The sequence below is a fragment of the Emydura macquarii genome, unplaced genomic scaffold (genome assembly GCF_026122565.2).
Source record: "Emydura macquarii macquarii isolate MOO-44397 ecotype Brisbane River unplaced genomic scaffold, CSIRO-AGI_Emac_v2 contig_3517, whole genome shotgun sequence".
NCBI lineage: Eukaryota > Metazoa > Chordata > Testudines > Chelidae > Emydura > Emydura macquarii.
Window position 1 is genome coordinate 8567026 of NW_027133654.1, and position 20164 is coordinate 8587189.

Consider the following 20164-nt stretch of genomic DNA (forward strand, 5'->3'; position numbering starts at 1 on the left):
AAACATACTATAAAACATAATAAAAGTGCAACAACAGTTTTTCATTTTCAGTCCATTCTCTATAAACCTTTGGAAGCATGAAGGAAAAGACACATAAAAATGCAAGTTATGAAACAGAAGACTAAGTACATGAATTTTCCACTCAGATCTGTGCAAGTAGACCCTTGCACTCATGCACAGTCTCACTGACTTCAAGGGGACACCACATATCAAGGGGACTCTTCTATATCAGATCCAGATATAAAATTGGGGACTAAATCAGTGGGGAAAGAAATGGTTATTTTCTCACTCACAACCTGATAAAACATACAATTCTCAAAAGTGCCTCTATTTATTTTTATTTATAGTTAGCTCAATAACAATAATTGCCTAAAACTTCCTTTTATTTGCAAACTCCAAAAAAATCAGATTAAAATTATTATATAACTATTTTTTTTCAAAAGTATCATAAGTGATAGTTACTTTAACCTCTGAAGAAGCCTTGTATTAAGGCTTAAACAGTCATGAAAGGAAAAGAATGTTCCCATATTTCTTAACCTATTAAAACATTCTAAACATAAATGGTTTTGCTCAACCTTTGATCATTAATAACTTTCACATGTATTCTTTTAACAACAAACGAAAACACACAGTTTTTAAACAAACTTAAAAGGTACTAAAATTTAACAGAATTACAGTCTAATTGTCATAATTTCTGATTGACTCCTTACTAATTACATGTAGATTGCCAACAGTATTTATCCTAAATGTGATGCAGATGTGAGCCTCTGAAACTCAGAATTAAAGGTTTTAGACGTCAAATATATAGTTTAAAATTTCCTTAAAATTAAGTGTAGTTGTTGTAATGTCGATCCCAGGACATTAGAGAGACAAGGTGGGTGAGGTAACATCTTTTATTGGACCAACTTCTGTTGCTGAAAGAGACAAGCATTCAAGCCACACAGAGCTTTTCTTTAGGTCTCAGAAAGGTACTCATAAGAACATAACATAAGAATGGCCATTATGGGTCAGACCAGTGCTCCATCATCTAGCCCAGTATCCTGTCTTCCGACAGTGGCCAATGCCAGGTGCTTCTGAGAAACTGAACAGAATAGGCAATCATCAAGTGACCCATCCCGTTGTCCACTCCCCGCTTCTGGCAATCTGAGGTTAGGGACACTCACAGCATGGGACTGCATCCCTGTTCATCTTGGTTAATAGTCACTGATGGACCTATCCTCCATGAACTTATCTAGTTCTTTTTTAAACCAATTATAGTTTTGGCCTTTACAACATTCCCTGGCAATGAGTTCCACTGATTGACTGTGTTTTGTGAAGAATACTTTCTTTATTTTTTCTTTTAAACTTGCTGCCTATTAATTTTAATTTATCAATTGGCTCCCCAATATGCCAACCTCTTCATGGGCCACCTTGAAGAAGAATTTCTGGACAAATGCACCACAAAACCAATGATATACCTCAGACACATGAATGATATTTTCATCCTCTGGACAGACAGCTTAAACTCCTTTACAGTTTTCCACCACAACTTCAACCGACACAACTTGTCCATTAAACTCTTTCTGAAACACTTCCACACTAACATCAACTTCTTGGACACCACATCAACTTCAACACTGGAACCCTACTGAGAACTATATCAAACCCATCCATCACCACATCTATCTTCATAGATCCAGTAACCCGCACAAACACATCAAGACATCTAAAACAACGAGGGTCCTGTAGCACCTTAAACACTAACACATTTCTGTGGGCATAAGCTTTCAGGGGCTGCAACCCACTTTGTCAGAGGCCTACCCCTCTGGAACTTTTCATCAAGACATCTGTTATCTACAGCCAGGCACTCAGATACCACATAATATGCTCCAAGGTGAAAGTCCAGGATATACACCTTAGCACACTCAAAACTGCTTTAACAAAACAAGGACCCTCCACAGAGAAGTAGATTGCATCATGGAATGGGCCACCCAAATACGCCAAGAGAACCTCCTTCAGTACAGAAATAAAACACCCTTTGACCACAATGCCCTAGTTGTTACATACCACCCCACACTGGAACCCATACAGAGTATCATTAATAAGGTTAAGATTCTGTCATGGATATTTTTAGTAAAAGTCAAGGAGAGGTCAAGGGCAATAAACAAAAATTCACACAAATCATAACCTCTTCCTGATTTTTACTAAAAATAACTATTATAAACAAAATGGGGCTGATGGGGGGGGGGTGGAGGAGGATGATGACAGCAGCCAGGCAGGGTCCCTCTCCAACCCCAGCTGCCTGCAGAGGCAGGGAGCTGGGGGCCAGTGCTGGGAGCTATGGACCTACGGGCCCTCAGGACTTGGAGCTTCAGGGCCCACCCCCCTCACCAGCCAGGGCGGTAGCTTGGAGTTCTAGGGCCCACCCCCATCACCGTCCAGGAGCTGCAGGGGCCACAGGCAGCGGCAGGGAGCTTCAGGGGCCCCCCACTGCTCACTGCGGTTCGGAGCTCTGGGTCACCCTTTCTCCTCACCCATGGGTGTAGGGTGGCTCCCCGCTGGCTGACAGCTCTTCCCCTCCCCGACCCCCAACTGAAGCAGAAAATGTCACAGAGATTGCAGGAAGTCATGAATTCTGTGACCTCTGTAACATAATCCTATCCTTAATCATTAAATAACTACAACCAATACTCAATGGGGTCCCCATCAGGAAAGCAATCTTTCCTGAACCCCCACTTCTGGCCTTCAAACAACCCCCCAAATTCTCCAAGCTCATCATCAGAAGCAAGCTCCCCACAGATTAAGATACACCCACCCAAAGTGGCACCAGACCCTGCCAAATTAAAGAGACAAAACCTTCAGACAAATCTACACTGCTGCAATGATCAACAACGCCCACAACACATCTTTAAAGATCCATGGATCCTATACATGCTTATCACATGTGGTATACCTCATCCAGTGCACTAAATGCACCAATAACAACCATCACTATGCTCTCGCATGAACTCACACAGGAAAATGATAAAAGACAAAAACACTATCACCCATGGGTTAAGACTTCTCACAAAGTGATCACTCTATATCTGACCTAACAGTTCTCATCCTCAAAGGAAATCTGCACAATACTTTCAAAAGATGCCTGGGAGCTTAAATTCATCACTCTGCTAGACACTAAAAATCATGGACTGAACAGAGACACTGAATTTATAGCTTATTACAACAATCTGTAACTCACTAACCCCCCTCTTTTGTCCTATTACTGGCATAGATGTTAATGGGCCACTCTACCTTAAATGGTCCCTTACAAAATGTGCTTACTACTTATGCTAAACAATCTATTCCACCTTGCATTTTGCTGTAAGTCTGGGACAGGAGCACCTTTCTCAGACCTGAAGAGCAGCTCTGTGCGGCTGGAAAGCTTGTCACTGTCACTAACAGAAGTTGGTTCAGTAAAAGATATTATCTCACCCACCTTGTCTCTGAATAATTAAATGTGATCCAATTAAATTAAATTAAATGTGATCCAATCAGTATGCCCTAAGACTTCTTGTCTTTGACACTGCACAGTGAATACAGGGACAGCCCTTACCTTTTCCAGACTCCAGAAGAACAGAATAAATATGTTGTCTAACAGGACGGTAGACAAGTGCTTGTCCAGGAAGTTCTGTATCAAGTTCATCTTCCAATGTATTGCTGCATTCAACCTCTCCTGTACTGAGGACATTGTATACCATATAATTTTCAGCTCTGACGTGTTGTTCTTTAGCTAGCTGTTCAAATGTGGAAGAAGCCATTATTTTCTACTTTAAAATTAAGATAGCAAAAATTAGCAAAATTAACTCATTTTTAAAAGAAATATTTCTTCCAGTCTCGGTGAAATGATGTCCAGGAAGGTAATAACTGATATTTCAAAATATCAGAATCCTAGATTTTGCTTTAAGGACTAGGGAGATAATATAATCTCACTGACCTGTCATTTTTTGTGGAGATGAAGAGCCTACAGGAATCCTGTCATTCTCTTCCTATTCTCCCCCACCCTCCATTCCCAGTGGCAGTTAGTGGCAATGTCTTTGCTACCAGTAACTCCCATCAGAGAAAATCAGTGCTTCTCTTTCCATCAGCTGAAGCCTTGTCTTCCAGTGGCGGACAGGGCATGCCCTCGGGCGTCAGCCTGGGGAGGGGTGCTGGCCAGGCCCCCCTCTGAGGAACCGCCCCGCCCCCCGTCACAGGAAGTCAGAGCATCCTCCCGGCTTCTTTGCCCCTGCACTGGGCACAAGGAGGAAGATGCGGGGACCAGAGCCTGTCACGCCCTCCCAACGCCCTGCTGAGCAGCCCCTGCCGCCTCCACAGCGGGGAGAGAGCGGGAAACGAGCCCACAAACACACACCCCCACAGGGCGCTGCCACTACTGCTGCCACCAACGGGGGAGGGAGTGGGGGACAGTGGGACATGGGCCCGCAGACACCCCTCCACGGGACGCTGCCGATGAGGAGCAGGTGCCAATGTAAATATGGTCCCCAGGCACTGGAGGACCATGGTACGCCACTCTTGTCTTCACTGCTAAAAAAGCGTGTATTTTTAAATTTGGGGTAACTAATATGCATGAACTATCCCAAGGTAAAAACACAGTGAAGACAAAGCACTTTAGTTTTACTGCACCATAAACAGGGTGAGGTCAACCCCAGTAAGAGGTAAAGTGCTGACCTCACTTTTTTAACAGAGAAGACAAGGCCTAAAGACGGTCACTGGAAAACAACATACCCAATCCCAGGGCCAAGCTCATTATTTCTGCAACATTATTTCTGCAATCTTTAAAAGCCTAGAAGCTCAGGGGCCCACATTTGGAAGCAAGCTTTGCTGATGCTATACCAGAGGACAAGCATAGCTTGTTTCACAGAAATAATTTCAGGCTTTCATGATTTTTCCCTGATACGTACACTCAGAAAACAGCTATGTAAATTTCACAGATGCCATAGTGAAATCTATTAGTAGCAAAAATTCACATTTATATAGCATCATTCATCCCAAAGGATCCATGTACCACCGCTGAAATGCAGCTATCTAAAGGGCACACACCGGCAACCAATCAGGGCACACTGCACAACAGTGGGGAGCAGGGGAGGGAAATTTTTAGATAAGCACAAAAGGACATCAACATTTTTACCGTCCAAACAAAATAAACTGGGCTTCCATTTACAAAATCAATTCTATATTAAATTAACTAATGATGGACTAACCACTATTCAACTGAAAGAAAGCATACATTCAGAAAAATTTTCAGATAAACATGGGATAAATGAAGGATTTACATCTTAGGTTTTCTACAGCACTCATTGCTCTAGGAGTTATCTATAGCACCCATTGGTTTAGTACTGATTGCTACTCCAGAAAAGGTGTTTATACCTATTTTACCAAATTTACACCCTCAATGAAGTAATAAGTTTTATTCCAACAGCTCAGTTTTAGTTGCCACAAATTTAGATTAGGACTTGGCTCAAAATATGCCACATTAAAAATATACTTCATTTCATTTCAGGCATATAGCTTTCATATGTGTGGAGTTGTTTTCATTTCAGATAATGTATAATTAGTTACAGCAGAGTTGTGTAATCCTTCCAAAATGTGAGCTGTTGTATTTGCTTTGTCAATGTTTAAGCATGAAAAATAAACTATACATCTACAAATTAGATTGTAAGTTCTTTAGGGCAGAGACTTCTTTACTTAGGGTTTATAAAGAAATAAGCACAACAGGGCCACAATCTTGCGTGGAGCTTCCACATGTTATCATTTATTAATTTTATTACACTAATACCTCATCATTTTAGGAAACTGCATCCTCTCAGATTAAAGATCAAACCAAGGTAATGACCACAATGACATCCTGCGGTCCCTTCCAGCCTCACATTTCTATGATTGCATGGTACATTCCATAAGAGAAGAAGTGTTAACACTGATGTCCTGGCCATATTCCAACCTACATAATTACATTTTATCTACCTAAATTTCCCTCAGACTTTCACTCAGAAACAATATCATTCTTCATTTTGGTCTTGCCACTGTAACAGGAGTCATTACAATCAATGTCATGTGGATGTGTACTTTTAAACAATTGTTATATTTTACCTCAGTGATGGCTGCATTTTAGAGGTGGAGTAAGTGAACATTGTTCTGATTTAAGTTTGTAAGTGCTCTGAAATATTTTAGGATGGAAATCAATGTAAATATAAAATATACTTTCCAATTACACTCAGTACAGAGTTTATTTTAAAAAAATAATCAAGATAACTAAGAGAGGTAGACAGAGTAATCCTACATTCAAAGCCTCTGGGCACCTAACAAAATATGGCTCAAATTAGGTCCCACAGACAATTTCTATAAGGGCATTTCTTGAAGTCTCAAAGTTTTCTTGTAATAAACTGTCATGGATTTAATACTGTCATATAAACTAGACATCTCACAACATATATTAGAGAATTAACAAATCTCTGTGTTTCTGGTTATCAAAACAAAGACTTGGTTCATTCAAGAAAAGTAACTATTCTTAGCTTGATCTGAAGTACCATTGCCTATAAAACTCCCAACCATTTCAGGATCGGCCTTAAAAGAGTATTTTGCTCAGAAAAAAAAAGGCATTTAACAGAGTCCATTCATTATTAATTGTCAGTAAACATTTACAACAATAAGGTGATGGCAAGGCTTTAAGAGACGAGATACCTGAAAGATCTCCTGATCCGGACACATGGATGTTTCTTGCTTGACCAGGTGTGTTTGAGAATTTGATATATTGGGAGGAAGCCATGGAGACTGTTGGCCAAGCAAGAGATAGGACTCCACTCCCCTGTAAAGTAATTTGTCTGATGCCAAAGATAGCAATTTTTCCAAGTCTTTCAGGCTATCATATGAGCATGGAACTCTTGATATGTAGCTAGCTACAGCTAGAATTATGTTAGCCCTTTTGTCATAGCTCTGTCTCTTTGGAGAATATGAAGCTATACATTTATGCCAGAAACCCTCCAAAGTGTCTTCTGGAACTATATCATTCCCAAGAAGGCAAGCAAAAAGGGGGAGGTCTGTTATGTTGAGGCCCAGCACATTGCAGAGGTTCTCTCTAGAGTACATAACAGTGACCAGCCTGTCCAAGCAGAGATTATTAATGGAAAAGTAGGGAGAGGTGTTATAGATGAGGTAGTCAGTATCTTGTCCAAGAATTCCCATGCAATTATTTCGCAGCCCGTAAGAGGCCACTTCATAATCTGCCTCTTGCAATGAACATATTGTTTCTTGACCAAGTGACTTTAAGGCAAAGCGGGTAAAAGTAGCCAACCCTGAAGGAATAAAGAACATTCCTCTTCCTGGCTGTCGTCTATTGGACCTGAGGAACTGAAAGATTCTGGCTATTTCTTTGTTGTTCTTCAATCTTCGTTTGACCCATTCTTCTCTTTTTTTCTGCTCTACCACACCATCAAAGTAGAATACCAGCTTGATACCAGCTGCCATAAAAGGTTTAATAAAATCTTCTAAATTAGTAAGGTACTCTTGCCACTGGCCACCACAGACCCAGGATTCTGGTCTGTACCAGTGTCGAACACAACCCATGGCATCTACCACAATTACAGGAGGGGAGTCAGGATGATTCATATGATGTTTTTCTGCCATTTCCTTCAGATTTACCATTGTACATGCATCAGGACAAGCATTTGCCACAAACGACTGCAAACCTTTAATGCCCATAGTTGATTTCTTTGTAAGCCGAATTCTCTCAGCAATCTGAAAAAGGAAAAATAAAAACTAGTTTCCTAAACCACAATATTAAGAGAGAAGCTATGTTCAATGGTTAGAGAAGTGAACGGGGAGTCCAAAGAATGGGGTTCTGTTTCTATTTTTGCTACTGATTCCCTGTGTTATCTTGGGCCTTAACTCTGTAAACCTGTATTTCCATCTCTAAACTGCAGATAAAAATTACCCACCTTCGTAATGCACTTTGCCTTCCATCTTTAGTTCTGACTAGATCAGTGCAAAATATTATAATCTATGCTAAAAAGTATTACTTAAAAAAACCAAGATGAATAAAGCTCAAACAAACAGATTTATTTTTAATACAAAACCACAAAGTATACTTTAAAAATTCAGTTTGTTTATAGGAACTCAAACAAACACTGTAAAAATGGTGTAACTTTTCCTCTGCCTAGGTGGTTTACAACATAAGAGACTACTAGCTTGACCTTCAGAGGCCCTAAGCACTCTCAACTCTAATTGAAGCTGATCAGGGGAAACAGGTGCTCAACAACTATGAAAATCAGCTCACAACCTTGATCCTGCAATTGGATCCACGCAGGCAGACCTCCATGCCTACTTGAAGCATCAGTATAGTCAATGATCCATCCTCAAATCCAACTGCATGACTGAGATCCATATTTCTGCACGCCGTTTCTAGTTGCTTCAGTTGTATTTTCATTTTAAAATCTTATGCATTTTTTTATAATGTAGTTTAAAGACTCAAAAGCTAAATTTCGGAACATATTTAAATAATTATGCCCCTATTTATATGCAGTGAGTTTATGATAAATCCTTTTAACAGTCAAACTAACACTTTAAGGTGGTAACTATAATGCAAGTTCATTTTGAATCAACTAATCTAAATGAAAAAATGATACATACTTACTACAATCTTAATAAATATAAGGAAGGGATGAAATCAGATTTTTCTGTTTTAAAAACTGCCAATCAATAATAGAAATATGGATTCCCCCATAGTTTTCTTTATTCAAAAATATGCAAAGGAAGCCAGTTTATATATTGTGAAAATAAGTATGGGGGAAGGGTTAAAATTAGAACCTTCACCCACCTCCATTTTAGTTTACAAAAATCCCTGCTCATATTAGAGGATTTACATAACTTTCATGATAGATGGCTTTTTCTACTAATACAAAGACGTTTTATTTCAAAGGATTGTCTACCAAAATCTGTTGGTGACAATACTGATTTTTTTATGCAGCAAGACAAGCTTGTTTTTCTTTTTTGTCCCCTCCTTTCTCACACAAACAGTGAAGAAATTCACTACATGTTTTAATTAAGCAGGTACAAGTATTCCTGTCTTTCACACTGCTGATTTCTCACATTTTCAATTACAAACTACCGCAGGAATGTTTTTAAAAAAGGAATTGAATAAGAAAAGTATCATGAATTTCTATGAGCCTTTCTTCCTCCTCAGAGTTTTAACACCTTTCACATGCAGTTTTCAAACACCTCTTCGGTGTGAAGTGAGATGAAATGTTTAAAGCAATCTAGAACTACACTGTGGATACTGCTTTTTGTAAAAACAGAAACATTTATCCCCATCACTACTGCACAGGTGTATGAAGTACAGTGTTGCTTACCCAAACACTATTTTTAGTGCCATGTGGGTGTCCTTCAAATTCAAGCTGTTTGTGTCATCATAATACAGACATTTTCACCAACAGTTGCACCTGTGATCCTGAGAGGAGTTGCACATCCCTCTAGTTTGAGTACTGGTGTATGCAACTGCATCATAAAGAGTTCCTTAAAAGGAAGTTATCACATTTCCATGGAAACCCAGAAATGCTTGGACTAGTGAACTGAGGGAACCTCTCCATCCAGGTACTGTTGTGTGCAATCACACCAAGTGATGTGGTGAGGTCTTTACTCATATTGTATACTGCCACTGGGCTTTTGAAAGGAACCCACATTGTTTCTGCAAAAATGCACTGGGTCCAAGCAACAGTTTTAGCTGTGATGGTCCAGGAAAAGGAGACACTCTGTCTTCCCTCCAGATGCTGAAGGATGAAACTGCACTAAATAATTCAGAAGCAACACTATCTAAAGGTGATGCAAATGCTCCGCAGCCTTCATGGCTACGTCAACATCTGAAACTTTTTCTCACCTAATAACTAAGGCAATCTACACTATGGAAATTTTCAGAAAACTTCCCACTATTGCCAGTACTAGTTCAATAACATCAATAACAGCAATGCTGTGGAACATAGCATAAGCAGACTGCTGTCTGCCATCAGCATTTTCAACAGTCATGTAACCATACTCAAAACAGATGTAATCAGCCCAATGCTAAAAACTTACTTTTTGTGCATTAATTTTAGTGCTGGTGAAAGATAAACGGTACTGGAGGTTTAAGTCTTCTTTTTAACCACAGAACAGCTACAGTCTGAGCAATAGCAGCAGTGCAAGCTTCCTGCATTGCTCCACCTCTCCAATGTGCCTTAACCATGACCTGACAGACCACTTCTAGGAGATAAGAAGACAGTTCAGTTTCCAAGCCCATTCAGTCCTCAAACTCCCTGCTGAGCCTGACAAGGGTGCCTCTGCAATTGGGGGGCTATGGGTTGTCTATGTCACAAAATTTGACCATGTTTGAACATAGCTATGAACAATAAAATAAGATTACATGCTTATGACCATGACTTAGTAATCAGTGTAGACCAAGACAGATCATGTTCAGTTTCATGTCAACTAACAAGATACTGAACATGTTTTGTCCTCGGCTACGCTAAACACTAAATTATACTTAAAGTCTAACTCAATCATTTACAGTCATGTTTAAACATAACATTTTGTAATGCAGACAAAAACAGTACCAAATATGATGTTTTTTCTGCTGATTGTGGGATTGTGCATTGGGCTGAGACAATAAATGATTTTATGTAGTTAAGACAGCACTCACTTTTAAATAATTTTCATCATTAGTGACCTAAGCTAACCTGAATTTGCTTTAAGAGATTAATGATTCTATATTCTATTGTCAACCATGTGAGCCAACCAGTCCCCCTAAAAAACAGTTAGATCCTGAATCTGCCAGTTATTCAGGCTCAATAGAAGATTACTACACAAGCAGGCCCATTAGATTTCAAGACTACTTAACCTGAATAAATGTAGCAGAACTGAGACATAAGTGCTTTGTTCTAAAATTCTGGGTATATTTCTAACAACCTTTCCATCTTTAACAACAAAAAATACAAACAAATATTATTGGTTTACATCAAACACAAAATAAGACTAAACATTTATTTTTAACATTATTTCCTCAGGTAACTAACAAATTAGCTGCTAACAAAAATAGTTGTTTTCAGCATATTATAGTGTCCTCATTACCAAAGTATCCAGCGTATGTACCTGCATGGAAGCTCTCATTTTCTACAAGCAGCTATACAGTGAGAACTATTTTTTGCTCCAAGAATTGTATATAGATACAGACATGTGTGGCCCACCCTTATTTTGGCATAGTGGCAAATCAGTAGTGAGATACAACCTACATGTATATCAGCAGCAAACAATCACTCTATCATTATGCAAATTTTATTAGACTCATAGCTAAAGCAAAGAGCTGTCAGTAGCTGAGAAAAGCCTGCCATTCACACCTAGACACTAAGCTGCTAGGTGGCAAAAATATTTAAAATAAATATTTCCATCTCCCAACAGACTCTTCCATCCAAGACACACACAATGAGGGCTTATCTACACTATGGGCACTACAGTGGCAAAGCTACCACACCATAGCTATGCCTCTATAGCGTCAGACTTAAGACGCTTCTTACAGTGACGGAAGAGGATTTTCCATTGCTGTAGGTAATCCCCATCCCTGAGCAGCAGCAGCTAGGTCGAGGGAAGCAGTCTATGGGGTAGGTTGGCATAGCTACAGCACTCAGGCATGAATTTTTCACACTCTGGAGTGACACATTAGTGTCAATCTAAATTGTAAGTGCAGACCAGGGCTGAGGGAAGAGGCAGCCAGATTCTCTACTGTCCTGCACCTTGTGTGGTCATTTACACTGGTGAAAAATAGGTGTAAACCACAAGCACGGCAGACTGGTAATCACTTTCATGCATCTTGCACACATTTTGTGCTTTGTTAATGACTACGCAGGCCCAGCAAAACAGAGGCTCAGGCCCTGGCTGTTCCCTGAACTCTGCAGGATCGGCAGTGCTCACACTGGCTGGCACCGGTTTCCTGGTTTTCCATACCAGCCTAGCCGAGCTGGTGCGAGTCTGCAGGCAGACCGTCCTGTTCCAGGTCAAGCCGAGCCAGGAGGAACCCCTGAAATGAGAAGCGTGTCTGTCTCGCACGCCGACCTGCTTCTCTTGAGCTCAACACAGCTGTGGCGAAGCCCGCCCGGCACGGGGCGGACCAGGCCTGTTCCGGGGGGGCCGGCCCCGGGGCACCGCTGCCGGGAGAGACACACACACGGTGGCGAGCGTTTCTCTGCCCCGCTCTCGGGGCTGCTCCCCGCGGCGGGGGAAGGGGGGGCGGCGGCAGCGAGGAGCGGCTGGGACTCAGGCCGTACGTATGGGCGGGGGGCAAGGGGGGGCCCTGGGCCTGGCTCTGGGAAACCGCCAGGGCGGCTGCCCGCCCGCCCGCCCGCGCGAGAGTGGGGGGGGGGGGCGGAGGGGGGCGGGGCGAACTGTCCCCCTCGGCTGCGCAGAGGGAGGAGCCCCGCCCGCTGTGCCCGGGCCGGCTGGGAGGGGGGGCAACACCTGCGCCGGGAGTCAGGCGGCGGCGGCGGCAGCAGCCAGGACCCTACCTAGCAACGCCGACACACCCGACGCGTGCGCGGCCCGCGCACCACCCCCAGCTTCCGCTTCCGTCTGGCGGGGCGGGGCGGGGCTGCGCTGCGCATGCGCCAACGACCCTGCTGCCTCTCCTTGCGCTTGTCGAACCCTCGCCGCTGCCGCCGATTGACAGAGGCAAGGGCAGCCGGGGAGCACGTGACTCTCCCACCAGGTGCCCCCGCCCCAGCCAGAGACGCACGGAAAAAAGCCAGGGGCGGGCCAAGCGGGCGCGCGGGGGACAGGGGCGCGCGCCCACCTTACGCGCGTGCGGGGGAATACCCAGGCCCCCGCTGTAAAGTCCAAGGCGCCCCCTCCCCGTGGTATACGTGACCTACCCCACGGATTGCTCTGTCCTGGGACGCCTGTATTTTAATGCACACATAGCGGCATTGTACGCGTGTTGTGCGGCGCTGTTCAGACATGCCAGAGCACCCTGCCCTGGTGAGTTGACGCTGCATCGCAGTGTCTCTGTTATTCCATAGACACATGGTGCTCCTATACAATAATATATCTCTTCGCCCTAATCTATTACATCGCGCTACAGCCCCAGTGGTATCCTGCCTCCCGTTGCCTACAGTGGCTTTTGCTATTACCCCAGATCGGTATGTTCCCTTCTCGTGGTAACCCTGTAAACACAGATGTCTTTTATTGCTTCTCTGTTGGCCCGCTGTTATCTCCTGTTGTAGCCCCCGAAATATGCCTTACTGTTATTCCCAAATTATAAACCCCTAGTCTGCACACCTCTTTTTCTTTTGAAAGGCAGCGCTGTGTGTTAAAACAGTTCTTATGGGTGATCCTCTTTGCTTGCTGTACCACTCACATGGGTGGGGGCAGAGGGAAGGGGCAACCTTATAAAAGATGTATTTGTTTTCTTAGCCTTTTTAGGATTTTAGAATTTGCTGATGTGAAAAGGACTTGCTTAAATGCCCTCCTCCCCCTTTTTTTAATACTTTAGTTTTTTTATTGGGGTCTCTTTCTCTATGTCCATTTATTGGACTTGGGCTTTAAAAGAAGCGTTTCCTAGCAGCAGAATGCAGAAGGCCCATTCATATTACAATGGGCAGAGAGGAAAGAAAGAGCCTGGTTTGTTTAAACTGCTTCTGTCTTCATTCACAGCCTGATGTCCATGTGTATTGTGCTGGCTACAATGGGACTAAAGGACTCATTGTGGTCGAAAACAAATCAAAATAGAATAAGAGATGATAAGATAAAAGAGTCATGCAACAAAATTGTTCAAAAAATCTAAGTCTTACATCTTAGATTTATGTTACCTTTTGGCTGCTTGGCCTATTGACCGATGTTTATAATAACCACTAGAGTTAATAAACAAAGCAATACATGGGAACTTTATATGCCATTTTTAAAGGCACTGAGTAGAAACGGTGAAGGTGTTGGTTGTTTTATTTAACAATTATTGTTTTGTGCGTGCATACATTTTACATATACACTCCATATATCATTTGTTTCTATCAAGTTATTTTCTTAGCAGTGGACCACACATAATATTATCATTACAAAAATGCCAGGGCCCTCTTTGTGTGTGCAAACAGCATAGTAACAGCAATGCTCTCCTCTCTCAACCCTCAAGATGCTCACATAACCTACTCCAACCCCATAGGCAACAGGTGGAAGCTTAAATAACTTCACATATTTTCAGGAGGGAAGAAGGGACTTTGGGGAACCAATTTCAGGATTAGATCAGATGTTATTGCCAGTGAAAAATTAAACAGAGCAGTGCTCTAGGGAGTACAGATTAATATATTTAGTGACTCTGCATACACAAAGGCTTACCATTGTGGCCACGTCTGAATGCCTGTGAATAGGATGGAACATATGCGGCCTGTCACCGCAGGTGCCCACATCTGTTCTTCTCCAGGCAGATGCTCACAGAAAAGGGGAGAGCATTTCCAAAAGCTCGGATCCGCCCCGTCCAAACCCATCCTCTTTTCACAATCACCTTCTGCAAACTAGTTGCTTTATTTTTGGGGGGGGTGTGTGTGTGTGTGACTATGAGACATGCAGAGATAGCCACAAAGAAAATAAAAGAAGCTTTCAAAGCACAAGTGTAAAGAAAACAAACCAACAAAAAAACCCCAAGACATAAACAACCAAAAAACATTATTACATCCAGGTTTTGAAACTGCCGTGTAAAACCAGCTGTATTACTAGGCCATAAAACAAGAAAAGACTATTCTCAAGCTATAGTATAGCATAGTATAAACTGTGCTATAATTACAGTAATAAAGAAATAATGATGTATGAAGCTATTATTTGGAGTTTAAAATGTTATGACTTATGACAGTGATTAATTAACCTTGGAACAAAGAACGGATCTCTTTCCCTATGGGAGCAAGTGAGCACTGATGACATTGTTACTAAAATTTGGGCTACAGTAATGGGAATATTTAGATTCACTCTCTGAAAATTCATAATCAGTGAATAAATTCTATTTTTCTAGCACATATTGAAAGTAACAAGTAGCCACAATCTCTCTGACTTTTTCAGTGCCAAGTAGACAGATTAGACTGAAGTAACTATGGGCAGGATCCTTGATCACGTAAACTAACTAACTAACTAAATACATAAATAAATAGTTTTTCCTGACTCACTGGCCTGGATCCAGTCACTGTGATAGAAAAAGAGAATGGGTTTATCTAACTAAAATGTCTAGAATCACATTCATGTACCTACTGAAGTTGATGCCATTGACTTCAGTAGGTGCAGTAACAGGTCCATATTCATTACCCCTTTAGGATTTAACGCATTCCATGATTTCAGATCTATATTGGCAAATAAGTCATTGATAGGAATCCTAACTTTGCTCCTTTTTTCACTCAGAACTCCCTTTCGGGTGAATGAGAGTTTTGCATTAATAAGGAGAACAAGATTTGTTCTAGTATAGAGGCTATTTCTAACAGAATTTGTCAAGTAATGATTGTGCTCATGAAGTCAAATGTGGAGCTAAAACGAAAAGTGAAAATATAAATTAAATTATTTTAACGGTTTGAGTTCACCCAAAAATAGTGTGAAGGCAATGACATTTTTAATTACCAAGTGTTTCTAGTACACTGCTTGATCCATGATTGGAGATTTTGGTGCATACAGCCTGAAATTGGTATAATCAGAATAAAATGAGCCTGAGAAAGGCTTTATCTGAGACCTACACCTTAGTTCTTCCAAGAGGAAGCTACTTTCATGAAGTTTTGTTTTATTTAAAGTAAGCTTTGGAAAGTAGATTTTTAGAGTCAATGAAAAACAAGTGGAGAGGGGGAGGAGAACATTTAACCCTTTCCTCTTTCTTGTATTCTCCCAAAAGAAGAAATATTGGAGAACTATCCAAAGGATCAAACCTTAGAGTCTTTACTTTGTCAAAACTCCCTATGATTTCCTGAGTAAGGACTACAAGGCTTGGGCTAATATTGATAAGTATTGTAAGGTCACATACAATCAAACTTATCAAACTTGCTGTTGAATCCTTTTACATCATTTGAATTTCTAACCATTGACCTAGTCACTTAAAACAAGAAATCAGAAGAACAGGCGCTAAGCAAAACCAAAACCAACCAACCAACCAAACAACTCTAATTGAATTGCCAAAAAGAGCCTCTGTCAATATTTGTCTTTCCCAGCAAAATTATCTCTCATCTGATATTGAGTTATCATTAAAAACTAGAATTGTTACTAAAGTTGCATAAAAGACATGGTCACAAAGGAAAATGTAAGAGATATATTCTGTAAGAGCAGGTGTGTTTTATATAGTTATGTTTGGGTGCCTCTTGGGTACATTTTATTTTTAATTTAGAAAGGCAGTCTGAGCTCTAAAACAATTATGAGATTCTGGAGTTTAGCATCAGAAGATATTGAATGTACAGCTATGTTGTGTGTGTGTGAGAAAGAGAGAGAGAGAGCTGTTCGGAACAGGTCATACTAGCTTCTCTTTTTTTGGGATCGATGGCAATCTGTTGGGGGGGGGGGGAGGGCTGAAAGGGGGAGATGGGCCAGTATATTGTCGTGCTTTTTTGTGTGTGTTTGGTTTTGTTCCTTCTATGGCCCGGAGGTATGTGTAATCCTGAGCACACCACATTTGCTGAATTTGCCCTAAGGAACCGGCAGATGTTCCCCTGGCAGACATCGGCACGCGACTGACCTCAACCCCTTGCAAGAATATTCAACCAATAATCCTTGCCATTTTGAAATAGCAAGCAACCGCGCAGGCACAAAAAGGATAGTCACCAACTTTCCTCATCAGAGTTTCCCACAACCAAAGCAGAGTCGGACACAAGCCAACAAACAAACAGCCAGAGCAAAGGAAAAAGGTTTCCCCTCATGTTCTGTCAGTAAAACATATACAGGGGCCACTTTCGGATTTGCACAGGAAAGGGTTGAAGAGCAGCTGGCTGCAGTAATCTGATCTGGAGACAAAGGAATGCCCCGTCGGTTCTAGGATCACAGGTAAACACACAACCTTTGTTATGAAAATGAGGGGCTAGGATAGGGCTAGAGCAGATGATTTGCGATTTGAAAAAGAGGGATGGGGGAGGAGGGGGAGAAGCCACCGAGCTGCTTATCTATCATCTGGCCTCTCTGTGTGCCAGCTGAGCCACGCGACTGCCCTTTCTTATTCTAATCAGCACATGCCTTTGCAACTTTCTACAAACCTTCATGCTAAACTTCTTAATCCCCTTCACACATAAAAACATGCGAATATCCCGCAGAAAATATAGAGCAATCGTATTACCCCCAGACTTGTTTTATTGCAACACATTCCCTGCTTCCCCTCCATCCCCAATCACCACCCACCCTATTTTTGATACAAGACAGGGTAACAGAGAAAGTTTACATTGCATGGCACGCGGGGGGGGGAGGGAGCAATCTTTTCCCACACCAGTGTTTGGTCTGCCACTTGCTGGTGAGGAGGTGGCTGAGTTTAAATTTTTCAGATCGGAAAGGTGTAGTAGGATCGATACATACACATTAGATCCTGATTACGTTATCAGAAAAGACACCGTCGAACTACGTTGAGACCAATCGTTTACGTGGGATTGTTTCCAACCCCGTCCATTTACACCTCCCCCCGTTGTCATAAAGTGTGAATACGATGTTATGTTCTACTGCCTCTGCTTCCCCCTACCTAACCAAACTGCACGTTCAGATGCATTCTAAATGTACTTTTATGTGAAATATTCCGGTGTATTAGCATGTCAGCTGATACGTTGTGTGCACTCATCTACCCACACCTACATGTATTAAAATATTATACACTCAGCTTCACATAACTACACACATACACGTTCGTGTGCATATGTCAGCATGCACCATATGGCGATGCTTTATACAGCCATAGAAAAATACAAGCCTATAGCTGGTGAATTAGCAAGCAGTACCCTGCAGAAACTGATGCGTGTTACTCAGCCTAATTAATAGACCCTCTGTCTCTGCGGTGACTACGCCTGTAATCTGGCATGTTTATAAATAAAAGATTTGACTGACTGGAAGTTTTCAGCTTTGTTGTTCTGTGGCTGGGCTGTAATTCTTGCTAGGGAAGAGGGAGCCTGTCATTTACAGGATGATATAAATGAGAATATACAGTATTCAGTCAGCTTGAGAGAATACAAACTCATCGCTGCAGAATTGTTTATCGGTAAGGCTCAACCTTTTAGTCCTACATGTTTAAACCGTGTACGTTTATTCTGTCCTCTCCCTTACTGAACTCGTTTTCTAATACGTCATTAGACAAAGCAAGGTGCCTACATTTGATGCTCTTGAATTACCAGAATCCAATTCACTTGGAAATTTTTCTTTCCACCTCCATGGCTAATGTCTAGGATGTCTTCTGCTCCTTAATGAACCTGATTTTGTACAGTAAATTTGCTGAGGTATCAAAAAGTATTTAAAAGGGGGCTTCAGCATTTTCTTAATGAGGAAAGTGAGGATTTATTACCTCTTTTCAACCTCAGGACTTTGGCTGCTGTGGCCATGCCACCGATAGTCTGTTTAACATACTTCAGCGTAAGCTGCCTCTGCAACTGGGGGCTCTGGGTTGGATATGTAAGTGTGAGAGGAGTATAGAGACATGCAGTTGGGAGTGAAAAAACGCCATTTGGTTAGGAGCAGATGGCTGGCTAGGGGGTTGATCGCGTCTAAAGGCGTGTCATCCCCCTTCAGCTCGAATCCCTAAGGGCTCCCCTTGTCTTTAAAATCAATGAAAATTAAAGTGCAGAGAAAGGATGAATAGTTAGACCTCGAGTCCCTCCTTTGTTCGTCCCAGCTACTGGTGGGCAGGAGTTAAACTACAACAGCCTCCTATAGAAACACTTAAGTTAAACAGTCTCCCCGTTAGCCCAGCATCTGAAAGAGAGAGGGAGAGGGGGAAAAAAAGCAAAAAAGGAGCTTTCTGCTTGATTTCCCCAATACAGAATCGCGTGGCATAAATTAAGTTGGAAAAGAAAAAGTGCATTGGGCAGGATTCTGATGGATTTTACGACGCCTTTCAGTTACGCTTTGCAGCAGTAATCGAGAAATCTGTGCCGTGTCAATTTAACAAATACTTGATACTGAAAGGGGGTTGTTAAAGATTTGGGGCAAGTTGGTTTTTTTTTTTTTTGTAGGTTTAAGCCCTTGCGCGTGTAACTTTTTATTTCCAGTTTTTTAAACACGGATGCAAATGAATGAACTTTCTCTCTCTACCAGATTAAAATATTTGTGATGATATATCACTTTTAACCTCAGTCCACAGACGAGCCCAACTTTAAACATGTTTTTCCCTCCCACGTGCCCAGAAAACCTAAATGAACCAGATTTGCTTTCCTAGAGGAAAAAAAGGCTGCAGCAAAGTTTCAGAAGCAGTGGCAAGCCATTAAAAAAGATGTTGACGCTAGGTGGCAAGAGTAATTTAAAAGTTAAATCTAGCTTTGCTCTTTAGTATCCTGTTAACGTATCCACATGTTCCTTACTTAAAGAAGGTGGGATTGTAGGTGGATTTTTATTCTTTAGGTATGAACATGCTAAATGGGCCCAATCCTGCCGTTTTTACTCAGGCAAAATTCCCACTGATGTTAATAGGAGACTGCAGGATCTGATCCTATGTTTAAAACTGATTATCCCAGAAGTAGCTGTAGCTTAAAAGCAAACATTCCTGTGCACATAAGCTTTTGTTTATCGTCTTGTGTGTGTGTGTGTGTGATATCTGGGTATAAATTATACTTTTGACCAAAGTTATGTTTAAGCAAAGGAAATTTAAAAGGTGAAAGACTGCAATATTTTAATACTTGGTAAATTTTGGTGCCAGCAGAAGAGAAAAGGGTATGCTGTATTGGGAAGTGTAGTTTCAGTCGTGTAATAGCCAGGATGGACTAGGCTGAATGCATTCATTAGTGATTTTCTTTTAATTGGTATTAACCAGTGATTTTACTTTAAGAAGTGTTTGAGAATTTTTTCCAGTGCATTGTAAGATAATTTGTGATCAAGACATCTGCTTCAATGAAAGTCACATTTTGCCATGCAAATGCACGTTTCAACCCAATAAAGTAGCCATAATAAGGCTTTTAGTACGGCATACCTACAGTGAGGTTATTGTAGCCAAATCCTCTCCTTTGCACACAAG

At 41.5% G+C, this 20164-nt stretch overlaps 1 protein-coding gene across 4 annotated transcripts in view; it reads right to left on the minus strand.

The window, feature by feature from the left end:
- The window catches only part of FAM120B (family with sequence similarity 120 member B), an 84551-nt gene extending 71971 nt beyond the window's left edge, over positions 1 to 12580 (minus strand). For 2 of the 4 annotated variants that reach the window (XM_067535867.1, XM_067535865.1), the window contains exons 1-3: positions 10078 to 10644; positions 6697 to 7749; positions 3572 to 3752 (exon numbers count right to left, since the gene is read on the minus strand). In XM_067535867.1, the coding sequence (XP_067391968.1) occupies positions 3572 to 3752; positions 6697 to 7713 (1198 nt within the window). In that variant the 5' untranslated portion in view covers positions 7714 to 7749; positions 10078 to 10644. Of the gene's footprint in view, positions 1 to 3571; positions 3753 to 6696; positions 7750 to 10077; positions 10645 to 12533 lie in introns of those variants that run through there. The other 2 variants (XM_067535866.1, XM_067535868.1) reach the window with 2 other exon arrangements.
- Between the last annotated feature and the right edge of the window lie 7584 nt (positions 12581 to 20164).